The sequence below is a fragment of the Acanthisitta chloris genome, unplaced genomic scaffold (assembly GCF_000695815.1).
Source record: "Acanthisitta chloris isolate BGI_N310 unplaced genomic scaffold, ASM69581v1 scaffold789, whole genome shotgun sequence".
In the NCBI taxonomy this organism is placed as follows: domain Eukaryota; kingdom Metazoa; phylum Chordata; class Aves; order Passeriformes; family Acanthisittidae; genus Acanthisitta; species Acanthisitta chloris.
Window position 1 is genome coordinate 1 of NW_008691775.1, and position 13,327 is coordinate 13,327.

The window sequence follows — 13,327 nt, forward strand, 5'->3', positions numbered from 1 at the left end:
GGCTGAGCTGAACGTGTGTTTCCTCTGCGACTGAATCTCGAGTTCTGATGGTTGTGTAAGTAGCAAATTCTGGCCATAAATTGCTGCTCTGCCCTGTATGTGCTACCAGAGAGTGTCTGGAGTGCTCAGAGAGGAGCGAGCTGTATTAGAATCATAGAATCAACCTGGCTGGAAGGGACCTCAAAGTTTTTCAAGTCCAACCCAGCTGTCGTTACTAGACCGTGGCGCTAAGTGCCACACCCAGTGTTGTCTTGGAAACCGCCAGGGATGGTGAATCCACCACCTCCCTGGGCAGACATAAATATTTGTAGCCTACCAGAAACAGTTAGTTGGGAGTGGGCTGCCCAGGGAGTTAGTTCTCTCATCTGTCCATACCAGGAGCGATTGTTTGTGTGCTCTCTAGACTTGTACATTCCGATTAAATCTACACGTCCAGTGACTTTCTTGCCCTGCAGTTTGGTCCTGTTTTTACAGCAGAATTGAAAGTGTACCTCCAGATAAAAACTGTAATTAGTATGTAATGCTGCCCCTCACCCCTCCAAAGGGAAACTACAAAGAGGAACAACTATGAGAGCATTAGGCTTTTAGGCTTTTTTTTTTTTTTGGAGCTGATGCAGCAATGTCCATGTATGTACTGCTGAGTTCTCACTAGCATGGGTTGTCATCACAGGGAATAAGGAACAATGTCAAACCTGAGCACAAAAACTCCTTGGTGTGCATTTTCCTGTGTCCTGAGCTAATGCTGCCTGCAGTGACAGTCAGAGCTGTCTGAGTAGATTGTTTACAATTGCTGTCATCTTTTGGCTGCTTTTTTTACATAGAATCATAGAATTTTAGAGATTGGAATGGATCTTAAGGATCTTCCATTCCGAACCCCCTGCCCTGGGCAGGGACACCTCCCACCAGAGCAGGTTGCTCAAGGCTTGATCCAGCCTGGCTTTGAACACTGCCAGGGTTGGGGCAGCCACAGCCTCCCTGGGCAACCTGTGCTAGTGTCTCACCACCCTTACAGGGAAAAATGTCTTCCTAATTCCTAATCTAAATTTCCCTCTTTCAATTTGTACCCAAAGTGTCATGTCATGAAAAAAGGTTGTCTTTACTCACAGTTCATGATCAGCTGCATCTTCACACGTTCTTATGCTGTAGACAAGTGTTCCTTTGCATATTATTGTGAACCATTTGAAATATGAAACATATTCCACTATAACATGTCACCTTTCTTTGAAATGTAAACTCGTATGTCTTGTGTCGTGTAGCTTTTCTAATATTAAATTGAAGGGGAGCAATTAAAAATTCACTTTTAAACATGAATAGAGTAGGTAGTAATTGTGAAAGTTTAGTATTTTTGGTTAGTGGGTCATCCTGAAAGGAGATAAAGCTGGCTTACAATCACAATTCTCTTAAGCATTTTCTGACAATATATTCTAGATTACTTGGATTTTTAAACGAAGAGTTTAAAAGGTAAATAGTATTTCTTGTTGCCTGACTTCAGTTTTCTTTTTTTTTTTTTTTTGAAGGATACATGTTCAGTTCAAGCAGAAGGGAGCATGTTCCCAAATTCTTCCAGCTTGGGTCATCCACCCTTCTCTCCAAAAAATCCACAACAGAGTAGTTTCTTCAGTCCACTTCCTCGGAGTGTACCTTCTAGTCTTCCTCTCCAGAGAGCTGTTGATCCTCAGCTTTATTTTCCTACTGAGGTGTAAGTGCTGATAGTGGGAATTGGGTTGATAAAAGAGCAAAGAGTCTTCTGAAAGAAGTACTTCTGTTTGTGGAGGGTGGTTGTCGCTGTTTTTAATGTTGAAGTGCATTGAAATTCAAAGACATAAAGATGTCACGAGTCAAAGAATTCTGTTGTTTCTGTTGGTGACCTGCATGTTTTGATGCTCACCTGCACTGTGCATAATGCAGGAGATACCATGGCACTGACTAGAGTTAAGAACCCACAGTTCAGGTTTAAAGGTCTTCAGTTGTATTTGTTTACTGGGAAGAATGGGGAGGAGGTGAGAAGGGGAAGAAACATTTATTGTTGGGTCAAGATTTGAAGAAACTGTTGTGTTCTTTAGGCTTTTAACTTTAAATAATGCCTTAAGTTAGTTGGTTTGCTATCTCCTTCTTACACATGTTCTGTGAAGAATGACCATTTTCTGTCTTAATGAATTACCTATTGAAACATGTCTTCAGTTTGAATACAGAGGAGAAAAATCACAGGACTTACTTGTGCAGTTTAATATTCAGTTAACAAAAACAATCAACCCATAAAAACTATCTTAATTACCTTGTGAGTAATGGCTGTGGATTGTAGTTTTTCTAGAGCTGTCTTGAGTGGGGGCCTTGCAGCTACTCCAATTGTCACACTGCACCCAATGACTTATGGAGCTGACAGTCCAGTGTCTACATCTGATGCCCCCATGTCATTTCGAGGACAAAAGTAAGTTATTTCTGTGTGTGTAATACTGGTTGTAATCTCCCCATGGTGAAGGTCATTTAATATCAATGTCTTATGCAACCTGAATTATGTTAGAAATTGCAGTACTGAAAAACATTCCTGTACCTGCTTTTGAGAGTTTTAGTACTCATAAGTGACTTCCTATGTGTAGTTTTTTCTCTTGCAGCAGCTGCAGCCTTGCAGAAGTGTGATTTAAGTGATTTGTTCTAGTGCTGTAGTAGTGTGTAGTCTGTGCGCTTGGCTGTAAGAAGGTTTCTGTCAACAAATGTTCTCTTCCTGTTCATTTGTCAAAGTAAGAGAAAGTTAAGTTCCTGCACCCTCAGGGTTTTATGGGAATTGTGATGGTTTTTTGATGCACATTAGGTGATTTTCTTAATTGCATGATGCTTTATTTTTCAAGTACAGAGTACTAAACTCAAGCATGTGTAAGTTCTTCTGTTTTAAAGAGGAATTTTATGGAAACCTAGTTTTTTAGTTTAAAAAACCCTTAAACTTACTTGAATTTACGCAACTGCCTTTTTTACTTTAGTTACCACAGAAAGAGAAATTCCAGGTGAATGTAGGGTTTTACTTTCAACACTTTAGAAGAAAAACATCTGTTCTCCTTATCAGTTCAGATACAGTACCTGATGTGTTCGTAATCATTCTGTGAATCAGCTGATAGGGAAGAAGGTTCATGTAATCTGTCTGCAGAACTGTTTCCTGTATACTGTTTCTTTTCTAGATCTAACAGATGTAAAAATAAGTAAAATCAAGTGTGTTGTATTAAGTTACAACTGAGTATGTGACTATCGCACGAACTAAAGAAGCTCCTTGGGTTTCAGTTGGTTGGTGCAGACACCTTGAAGCAGTTGCATCAATTCAGTTCTGGGGTAGCTGCAGTTCTGCAGTTGTCTTCCCTTTTCCCATTCCATGTTCGTTTCATGCCTGTTCTGTAGAATACTTGCTTGTAGTGAAGAACTTACATACTTAAGCACTGATATTTGAACTTTGTAGAAACTGTCTCTTAAGCATAGGTTGGAGCTTACAAACTAGAGGAATTATACTCTTTCTGTCTCTCTCTCCCTAGGAGACAAAGTGAAGAAGTTTATCCAAGTCATGTCAAACGGCAGCGGATTGCTTCACTTAATTCTGGAAGAAGTGTAGTTAACCATGCTGTGCCTTTACCAGAAGAACGTAGACACTCCTTCCCAAGATCAGTTTGGTCTCCAGTGCACCTCGTGGGTAGCTCACCAGCTTTGGCTGGCTGTGTCCCTCCCTTGCGGAATACCTTATTACCAGACCAGACAGAAACTACACTCCCCGAGGCCAAAGATCAGGTAATACCGTTGTGCTCGTGCTTGGCTTCTGCCTTCTGAGTAGGCAGAGTCCAGGAGTGCTGTGGGAGACCACAGCAGTGTCTGCAGGGGTTTTTGACAGTGTCAGTAAATGTTGCTGCTGCTATGGTTCTGTACAGCCTCCCTGTGTGTGCTTGGGTTTGGAGCATTTTTGGTGGGGAGGATGTCAGGGTGTTGTTTGGTTTCCATACTAATGTGAGGAAACATACATGTCTGCTCCAGGAAGTAAAAACTGGTCCCTTTGTGACATCATATGAGGTGAGGAGAATCCGGCTTGAAAAAAAGCCACCAGAGTAATGTGAGTAATGTGAATAAATACAGTATTGGGCCTGTAAATGTATCTTCCACCTCTTTCCAAGAGGGCATGAAAATTACTGTCCTTGCTAAAATGTAGAAGAGAATGCCTTCTGTAGGTGGACAGGAGTAGTTTAGAACTAGTGGACAGTGTAGTTTAGAACTGTTTCTTTTTGTTTTTCAAATAAATAAATAAATACAAAACTCCCCATGTGACTAATCAGTTTTATTACCTTGTCTGCACCCACATGACAGAAGCTTTTTCTTTCAGTATCAATGTGCCTGTTGATTATAGCATGTAACAGTTTTGTTAAGAGAAAGCAGTTAATACCTCCTTCCACCAGAGATCTGATTACTTCTTTAACAGTTTGTGTAGAATAAAAAACCCCTAATTTAAATCAGTTTTTAATAGTTATTTTTTTCTCCCTATTGCTGATAGGCAAACCATTGACATTAAAGTCAGCAGGAGATGTCTGGTCTTACACTACTTATTTACTGAAGGGCTGCAGATAATGATACAAAAACTTGTTTTCTGTGGATAGATATTTTTGTAACAAATTGACCACACTTAAGTTTAAAACCTAGGAAGTTTCTTTCAGAGAGTTACTCCATATGCAGTAAAACTCTAGGCAATGGAGTAGTCATGTGAAATGATCCTGGAGTTTGCATTATAAAGAAAAAACAGTCTTCTGTGTTTCATGTAGTTGCATCTCTGGCAGGAAAGAATGTTCACTTCTCTGTGTCTTTGCTTTTTGGATGTGTGTGTCCAGTTAAGTCAGCAGATTCTGCAGTTGTTTCAAGCATGTCGGCAACAGCCCTCAGATTTGAACAGTAAAGAGCTCTGCAGGTCACAGCTCCAGAGGGAAATACAGCAAATATTTCCACGTATGTTTTGAATTTGGTTACTTAATACCAATTTGAGTATTCTTCAGGTTTGTGGTTCTTCCTTCATGTTAAATGTCGTGGTTTTTTTCTGTCATTTTTCTGTTACAGAGAGCAGACTCTTTCTGGTTGGGTCCTCACTGAATGGATTTGGCACTCGTAGCAGTGATGCTGATTTGTGCCTGGTGGTTAAAGAAGAACCAGTAAGTCATCTAAAACACACATAGTTAAAGCAAAGCCTGGGTTTGTGTTTTTATAAGGCTAAAATGATTCTACATTATAAACATGATAAAATGATAAACATCTAACTGATGATTCTTAAATGATAAAGAAATGGTCCAGTCCTTTTGATTTAATAACATAGTTTTCTACTCATAATAGCTATGAATTTTGGGCCCAGAAATCCTAGAATCAGACAGGTTGGAAGAGACCTCTAAGATCATAGAGTCCAACCTTACCATGGTTACTAGACCATGGCACTAAGTGCCACATCCAGTCTTATCTTGAAAACCTCCAGGGACAGTGAATCCACCACCTCCCTGGGCAGCCCATTCCAATGCCTGATCACTCTGTAAAAAATCTCCTCCTAACATTCAGCCTAACCCTCCCCTGGCAGAGCTTGAGTCTGTGCCCTCTTGTCCTCCTGCTGGTTGCCTGGGAGAAGAGACCAACCCCCACCTGACTCCAACCTCCTTGCAGGGAGTTGTAGAGGGTGATAAGGCCTCCCCTGAGCCTTCTCTTCTCCAGGCTGAACACCCCCAGCTCCCTCAGCCTCTCCTCAGGGCACATGTGCTCAATATCCTATTGAAGTGCTGGAGCAGGTCCAGAGAAGGGTAGTGAGGCTGGTGAAGGGAGTCACGCACAAAAATTGCTTTCAATTCGTAAGTGAAAGAACTGCAGAAATAAATGCCTAGAATGAGGAATAAAGTTGTTTAGAGAACTCTTAACTTATTTTAGATGCAGGGGCAACTTTTAATGAGTCCAATTTTTTACATCATTATTTAGATTCATAGCTACCAATTTTAGTGATCAGGCATAAAAAGGAATTTGATGTGCAAAATATCCTAAATATTTTTAGTGAGAGGAAATGTTGTGAGTAGAATTTAGTTTGAGAGAAAAGATGTAGCAAAAAAGAAATCTAAATAGTGCATGATCTTGAAAGAATTGAAGCATCATTTAAAGGGAAGGAGAGGACACTTTTGTGTGAATGGGGGTGGGTTTTCTTCCAGTTCTATGATTTTTGAGTGATAATTACTCTGCGTGTTGAATATGGATTGTCCTGTCTGGCATTTGCCATGGTAGACGTATGTGTAGGGTATACAGCATTTTAGTGTGTATGTCCATGTCTTATTCTGATAGTTAATTTGAAAGTAAAGAATGCTTACTTGGAACACCTAAATGAGGGACACCAACTTGTTTCTTTAACATCATATTCCAGGTGAATCAGAAGACTGAAGCGAGGCGAATACTCAGCGTTGTCCAAGAGCTCTTCAGTACTAAACTTTGTAAGTTCCTGGCTACAGTGAGGTGCTAAGATTATTGGCAGTTCTGGAAGAAGCATTGATGCATAGTTGTAACTAATGTATGTGATTGCATCTTGTCTAGCTTACAGTACTGTGTGAAGAAAAGGTGTTAATATTTAGCAGTGTTACTTGGTGCTGATGGATGGTGTGCTGGTTTGAAAGCAAACCAGTGAGAGACTCCAAGTCAGAAGTACAATTTAATATGAACAACACAGCAAAACAACAACAAATGCAACAGTACAAAAATAACCTGACAGAGTCAGAAAGTAACCTGACACCCTGTCAGTCAGGGTGTTAGTAGTAGTCCGATTAAAATGGTAGCTGCAGTCCTCCTGGAGCAATGGCTTTGCTGGAGCAGTGATCCCGCAGATCTGCTCCTCTCCTGAAGGTCCAGCAGCAGCTCTTGTCCTCTGGGAATCCAGCAGGCAAAAGGCTACCTGTGCTGGTCCAAACCCCGGCTTATATCCCTGTGAGCATGTTTGGCTCCCCACCCCTGGGGTGAGTCACCTCACAATGGGACAAGGTGATAATGGATCACTGGGCGGATGTGTCATGTATGGGTCCTTGGCAGCCCATTAATCAGAGACAGCCCCCTGAGGGAGCCATCAGGGACATGGTGATAAGGATCACTGCCCCACCTTCTTTAACAGCTTGTGGAGACGAAAATAGAATACATACCATTGCAACCCAGGACAGATGGTAATTAGGGAAATGTAACAGTTTTCTTGAGAACGAGTGGACCTCAATACCTGGTAGTAGCTCAAGTGGCTTTTGAATTGTGGAGCACAATGGGTAGGTTTCTTTTTGGGAAACCTCTGTTAGTGAACTTAGCACTCTTAGATTGCAGTGCTTTCCTCGGCAAAACACTCTTTAAAATTTGTACAATAAGATGTCAGACATGGTAGATGTGTAGAATTGATTTTGGCCTTGATGCCAGTGAAGTAATTAACTTGGGTGCCTGAGAAAGTGCTAAATGAGGACAGCAGCAGCACATACAGATAAAACAGGTCAATTCATAGTTGTTATAAGTTGCCATTTAGACTCCCTTGAGATGAAGAGTTCACCCAGGCAGTTCTTGACTTAAATGTGAAAGCCTCCTACTTCAAAGAGGCTTTTGTATGATCCTTTGAATTAGAAAAGACCCTGACATTTACTGATCTCAATGACTTTATCATCCTCCTTCTCAGACTTGTGATATATTCTTTGATGCTACTCCTTATATTGATGTTCTGAACAATCCTGCAGTGCCAAAAGGAACAAACCATACATTTAAATGCAGACTTCAAAATTTCTTCATTGGCGAGTGTGCACACACAGATTTTAGCAGCTCACTTGGGAGAGAGACTTGATAGAACAGGCATCTGATGTTTAGCGCTTACTGCTATTGTATATTGACGTTTGCATAAAGAGTCCAGAAGTTACTCTGGGTTGGCAAGGGATGTATCTGCAGTGCCTTCTCACAAGCACAGTGATAAAGTCGTTGTGTTTTCAGGGAATCAGAAAGGGAGCTTCTAAATGAACAATCTTTTTCAAGAGGTTTTGTACTGTGAGAGAGCTTTAGACGAAATCAAGTTTGTTTACCAGTATCAGAAAGGTACGATGGTCATGTGTGAGTCATCCTGAAAGGTATTTGTGCCATTGCTCATTTTTGATGCTTTCCTAATTCTCTGTTACCTTGCAAGTGCAATTGGTCAGCTTGATTTAATCAGGATGTTCTTTGGAAGGTAAGGCAGGACAAAGCACAGCTGATAATACCACTCCTTTCAGGCTCTTAGTTGTGGTACACAGACCCCTTAGAACATCTCTTCAGAATCTTAACTTCTCTGTGGCATTAATTCCTGTTTATAGCCATCTGTCCCTGTGTCTGTGTGTGGATGTTCTGTGAACAGAACTGATAGACAGAAGATGTTTGGAAATGTTCACCTGGTTCAAATGAAAAGGCTTTGGCATATCATTCTTTCCACTTAGATTTAGTTCACTTACAAGCTGTAACTCAACTGTGCAGAGGTTCAGTACTTCTGAAACAAGGGGTGTCCTGATTTCATCTGAGGTAGTTAATTTTCTTCTTAGTAGATGGTGCAGTGCTTTGCTTTGGATTTAGTATGAGAATAATGTTGTTAACACACTGAAGTTTTAGTTGCTAAGTGGTGCTTACTCTGAATCAAAGACAAACTGACAAACTGAAACGTATGAAGCTGTTTCTGATCATTGTTAGCAGGTCTTGTGCTGCCTCTTTAACATGTGATGCAATATTGTCATCCTAAAGTAATCCTTCTTAGACAAGACTAGTTAAGTATTTCTTTCCTCTGTAAGAAGAAGGACTGCAGCGTGTTCTCAACAAGTGTGTGAGCAGTCATTAAACTTACTCCTGCTTCAGACAAAAGAATGCAAATAAACATAGTTTGGGCCAAACATGAAAGTTGATGAAGTATGTGTCAAGATCTAAGAGAAGGAAGAAGGGGATGGAAAGATAAGACATTATTTAAAATTAAGTTCTTGCTCTGGTTTTGTGAGTTAAAGGACAAAAGAAAGAAGGATGAGATTTGTTGTATAGGTAAAGTTCTAGTGATTTTTTAACCTATTTCCAGATCGCTTCAGTTCAGAAACTTGGAAGAAGTTTTTCTTAACTGTGCTTCTAAAACCTTCCTCTTTGTTCTTGCACTATGATGTTCTCATGTGTTCCAAAATTAGGCCAGTAAGAAGAGTGTGATTCTCTTTCACCTGCATTCCATGACTGATAAATTAAGAAGTGTTCCAAGTGTAAATCAGTCTCTTTGACAATTTGTCTTAGGTAAATCATCTTCAGAACTTTGAGTGCTCTCTCTCTCATCGTTTATATACAGTCAAATGTGGTTGTTAGGTTAGTATTTCATTCTAGGAGGTTTGGGTAGTGGATTCAATGTTTGTATAAACTCCAGTTTATTTCAGTTTCAGTCTTGCAAAAGGAGCAAGTGTGAGCAAGGAATATGCATCAGATTTTAAGTCTCAGAGCAGAGGCTTTTCTGTGTTGTCATTCTGCATCTGGAGTGCTGGCTGAAATTAAAATGTGTTCTGGTTTTGAATAGTCTAATCACAGAGAAAAGTAAGAAAAAGCTTCTAGTATTTATGCACTAGTTTTGTGGGATGTGTTAGTCTTGAAGGTGTGTTGTGTGTTTCTCCTAGAGAGATGTGGGGATAGCAGATATGTCACCTGCTTCAAAAACTGGTTGAGTATGTGTAACTTCCTGACTTACTTCTTCAGGTACCTACACATACCTTTTTCTATAATACTGGCTAACATTCCTAGAACTGTATGCTCAAGCCAGTGTCTTTTAGAAATGTGGAACATAAATTTGGAGTGATAACTGAAGAGATTGTAATCCAAGCCACTGGGAGTAAACATCAGACCGATTGCTCACCTCAAATTCATCTGTGCAGGATTCATTTGGAAAACAACTTGGCAGTATTGGGTTGACTGGTGTTTACTATCTGGAAAAAGAGCTCATTTTCTCTTAGTTACACAAAGAGGTGCGGTAGTATTGAGGTTAGGGTATCAGAGTGGAATCTGCCTTGTGGTTGTCTAGTGGAAAATGTGCAACAGCTGGGACCAGGGAACTTGGAATTGAATGAATTTGAAGGACTATGCAGGTGAGTGAATGAATTCCAAAAAATCTGCAGGTAGCTCATCCTGTAGTTGTATCTTCCTAAAGTCTTCATGACTGTGGATTCAGACTTCTGTGTTGCCCAGTTTCTCCTTCTGTAGTATAACCCTATCAGTGAAACTGGGCTGTGAGTCCAGAATGCCAGAGATCTTTTTGCCATAGACTGTGTTTGGGATTAATATTTTATACAGTTGCTTAATCTTTTATTCCTTAAAAGAGATAATTAAGCTATTTAATCTGAAATTCTGTTAAATAAGTTATTTATGAGCCAGTGCTCAGTCTTCTTTGAATCTGTTATACCCTTTTGCTGCAGTCAGAGTTGTGTTTGTGACTCTTTGATAGACAAGCCCAAAACTGCAGGGCAGCTGTGTGGATTTCTTCACATGTATTTTGGTGTAGCCCCTCTGGTCTTAGCTTTCAAGGTCACATATTCAGTTCTGTAAGACACTTATTCAGCCTGGATATATTTCAGAATTCCACATCCTGTATTTGTGCTTGTTTCTTGCCTGGTATGTGTAACAGTCTAAGGTGGATACAATACAGATTCTGCTAACAGTGTTATTGGTCTGAGCCAAGAAAGGGGACACCAGCAGGAAGTTACTGCTTCCTAACTTCCTTCTTGCTCCTTCTGACTTCCTCTTTGCTCTTTTTCATGCTGGGAAACAGATTGGGATTATGTTTTGGGATGTATCTTTTTTCCTTAGCCATCTGATTTGCCACAAGCAGCCATCAAGTATTGGCAGGCATTTGCAGACAAGAATGTGTTTGGAAGTGGATTGACACTAGAATGAGTTCAGTTAACTTCTGAAGAGCACTTGGGAAGGGTCATAGTGAGGGAAACTGAATTTCCATGGTATGCAGATAGATATCCACAGCTGTCTACCGTGTGCTATTGTGTTGGGAATCTTGGCCTTAAATTTTGGCGTGAAAGGAAAGGAGACAGAGCTGTCAGCTTCACCTAAAGAATGTTCTGGGATACTGGAGGAGGGATGATTGGATCTGTCCGAAGATGCAGCTAGAAAGAGGAGATACTTGTGTAAATTGTACTAGATTTTATGTCCAGTGAGTTCTATAATATTCTTTTTTTAACATTAGTAAGTTACTAAGGTTATCTTTTATTGTGAGTGCCAGTCTGTGTGTGGCTCAGTCTTGTACAATGCATTAAAATCCAGATGAAGGATTGCCACAAGTCAAATCTGTCTGAACGTGTGTATCCATAGAACACTTTCATAGAGTCTCAAAAAAAGGTAACATTTGTTTTAATTGAGTGTTGCACAGTAGCATTTCACCAAACCTGAGTTTGTCATCGACAAGCAATGGAGATGATGCTGTTTATTCAGGGTGGCTGTTCAAACTGACAGAAATACCTCTTTGCTTTTTTTTTGCTAGGGGGAGGGAAGATCAGGTTTTATTTAAGGTTTTTTTTTAATGTATGATGTTAGAGATGAGCAAATTCAAGTGGCCTCAGATTTTGCAACTGAAGAAATTGCTAAAATCGTGCTTTTTGTCCAAATTCATATCACAGGCTCTGGTTTTGTTTCTTTTCCATTACTTTCTTGGGTACATTTTAAATTCAGGATGATGGGCAACTCCTAAATATAGCCTGAGATATCATGAAGTATAGGGAAATGTTGATACTGTGGCTGATGGAGCAGTTTTGGGGACCTGAGTGTGAAGGGTACGTTTGGCAGCACTGTGTGAGCCTGGCAGAGCTTCATATATGTGGGTTTGGATGGTTTGGCATTGAGCCTACATGTCTGTACTGTGTGGATAATCAGCTGAGGTGCCATCCTGTGATTGTGAATTTGTTGCATGTCCTGTCACTATTAAAGCAAAAGACAGATAAAACTTATCCCACCTTTGATAGAAAGCATTGTCCTGTTGGCAGTAGCATTTCTTGGTATGGACCTCATCATTCAAATAAACAGTTTTCAAAGGAAGTTGTAAGCCTATGAGTGACTGAGTAGTAAGTGAATGGTGAAGTTATATTGATTTTTCTGATCATTAAAATGCATAATTTCAACTGTAAGCAAACTGAGCACAGCTTAAAAGTATGCAGCTGATCACATGCTGAATGTAGTGTTGGGCTTAAGTGTCTGCCCATCCTGGATGGATATGTTCTTGCTGCCTTATTTTTGAAACTTAGTCATGACTATTCAGGATTCCTATTACAAGTACTGGTCCATGAATGCATTGTAGAACTGTATTCCCTATGTTCAAATTTCTGGATTATATTTCCCACAGGATAATCTTCTACTCTAATATTCTACTTCCTTCCCTGAAGTTCAGTGTGATTTTGGTTTTTTTCACCTGCTTTCATAGATTGTATTTCTGCTGCATTTGCTAAAGGTGACTTAGTTTAGCACAACCCTTCTGAGAATGTGTTTGCTAAACTTGATAAGCTACTATTTGCTATAAATCAGTAAATATGATTCCAGGAGCTTTTATTGAGATCAGTGTCTTACATGAAACTTAATTGCCTGTTTTTCTCCCTTTCAGCAGGCTACATTGAGCGACCTCAGCTGATTAGAGCAAAAGTGCCAATAGTGAAGTTCAGGGATAAAATCAGGTAAGTATTCTGTTCATCGTATTTTTTTAGACTCTAACATGGGAAAATGCTCTATATATGTACTGTCCTTAGGGGTAGTTCCCATCTAACATGTTTATTTGTGTGGTACCACAGTTGTATTGCAAATGTGTGCAGCTATCATGCAGTGGCAGATCAGCATAATTCCTTGATGCCTTGAAGCAGCTCTTGTGGCTGAGATGCTGTTGAGCTTCTGTGATGTGAATTACAAGCAGTACATCACATATTTCTAGGGGTTGTCTGCACACAGTGGACTCCAGTTCATGGTTTATGACACAACAAGGGTGGAAAGAAAACTGTTGTGAAAGATGATTTTGCTTTCTGTGCAGACATAACTATTGTGCTACTGAAGGAATAATTCACAGTGCTGACACAAACAACATTAAAACAAACTTTATTGTGATGATGTTTTCTTGATTCATAAGTTCTTGTTCATTTTAGAGAGTGTGTTCTGTCTTCTAGATGGTACTGTGTGTATAACAAAGTAGTGTTGCGTGTTATATTTACACTGTTAGGCAGTGATTTTATGGCCTGTATTTAGAATCATAGAATCAATTAGGTTGGAAAAGACCTCCAAGATCATCAAGTCCAACCCTACTGTGATTACTAGACCATGG

General features: G+C 40.0%; 1 protein-coding gene across 1 annotated transcript in view; it reads left to right on the forward strand.

Moving 5' to 3' along the window:
* The first annotated feature begins 1,547 nt into the window (after nt 1-1,547).
* The window catches only part of PAPD4 (PAP associated domain containing 4), a 32,025-nt gene continuing 20,245 nt past the window's right edge, over nt 1,548-13,327 (forward strand). The window contains exons 1-7 of the mRNA XM_009082339.1: nt 1,548-1,699; nt 2,312-2,428; nt 3,516-3,765; nt 4,848-4,962; nt 5,071-5,162; nt 6,398-6,464; nt 12,623-12,692. Of these exons, the coding sequence (XP_009080587.1) occupies nt 1,548-1,699; nt 2,312-2,428; nt 3,516-3,765; nt 4,848-4,962; nt 5,071-5,162; nt 6,398-6,464; nt 12,623-12,692 (863 nt within the window). The remainder of the gene's footprint in view (nt 1,700-2,311; nt 2,429-3,515; nt 3,766-4,847; nt 4,963-5,070; nt 5,163-6,397; nt 6,465-12,622; nt 12,693-13,327) is intronic.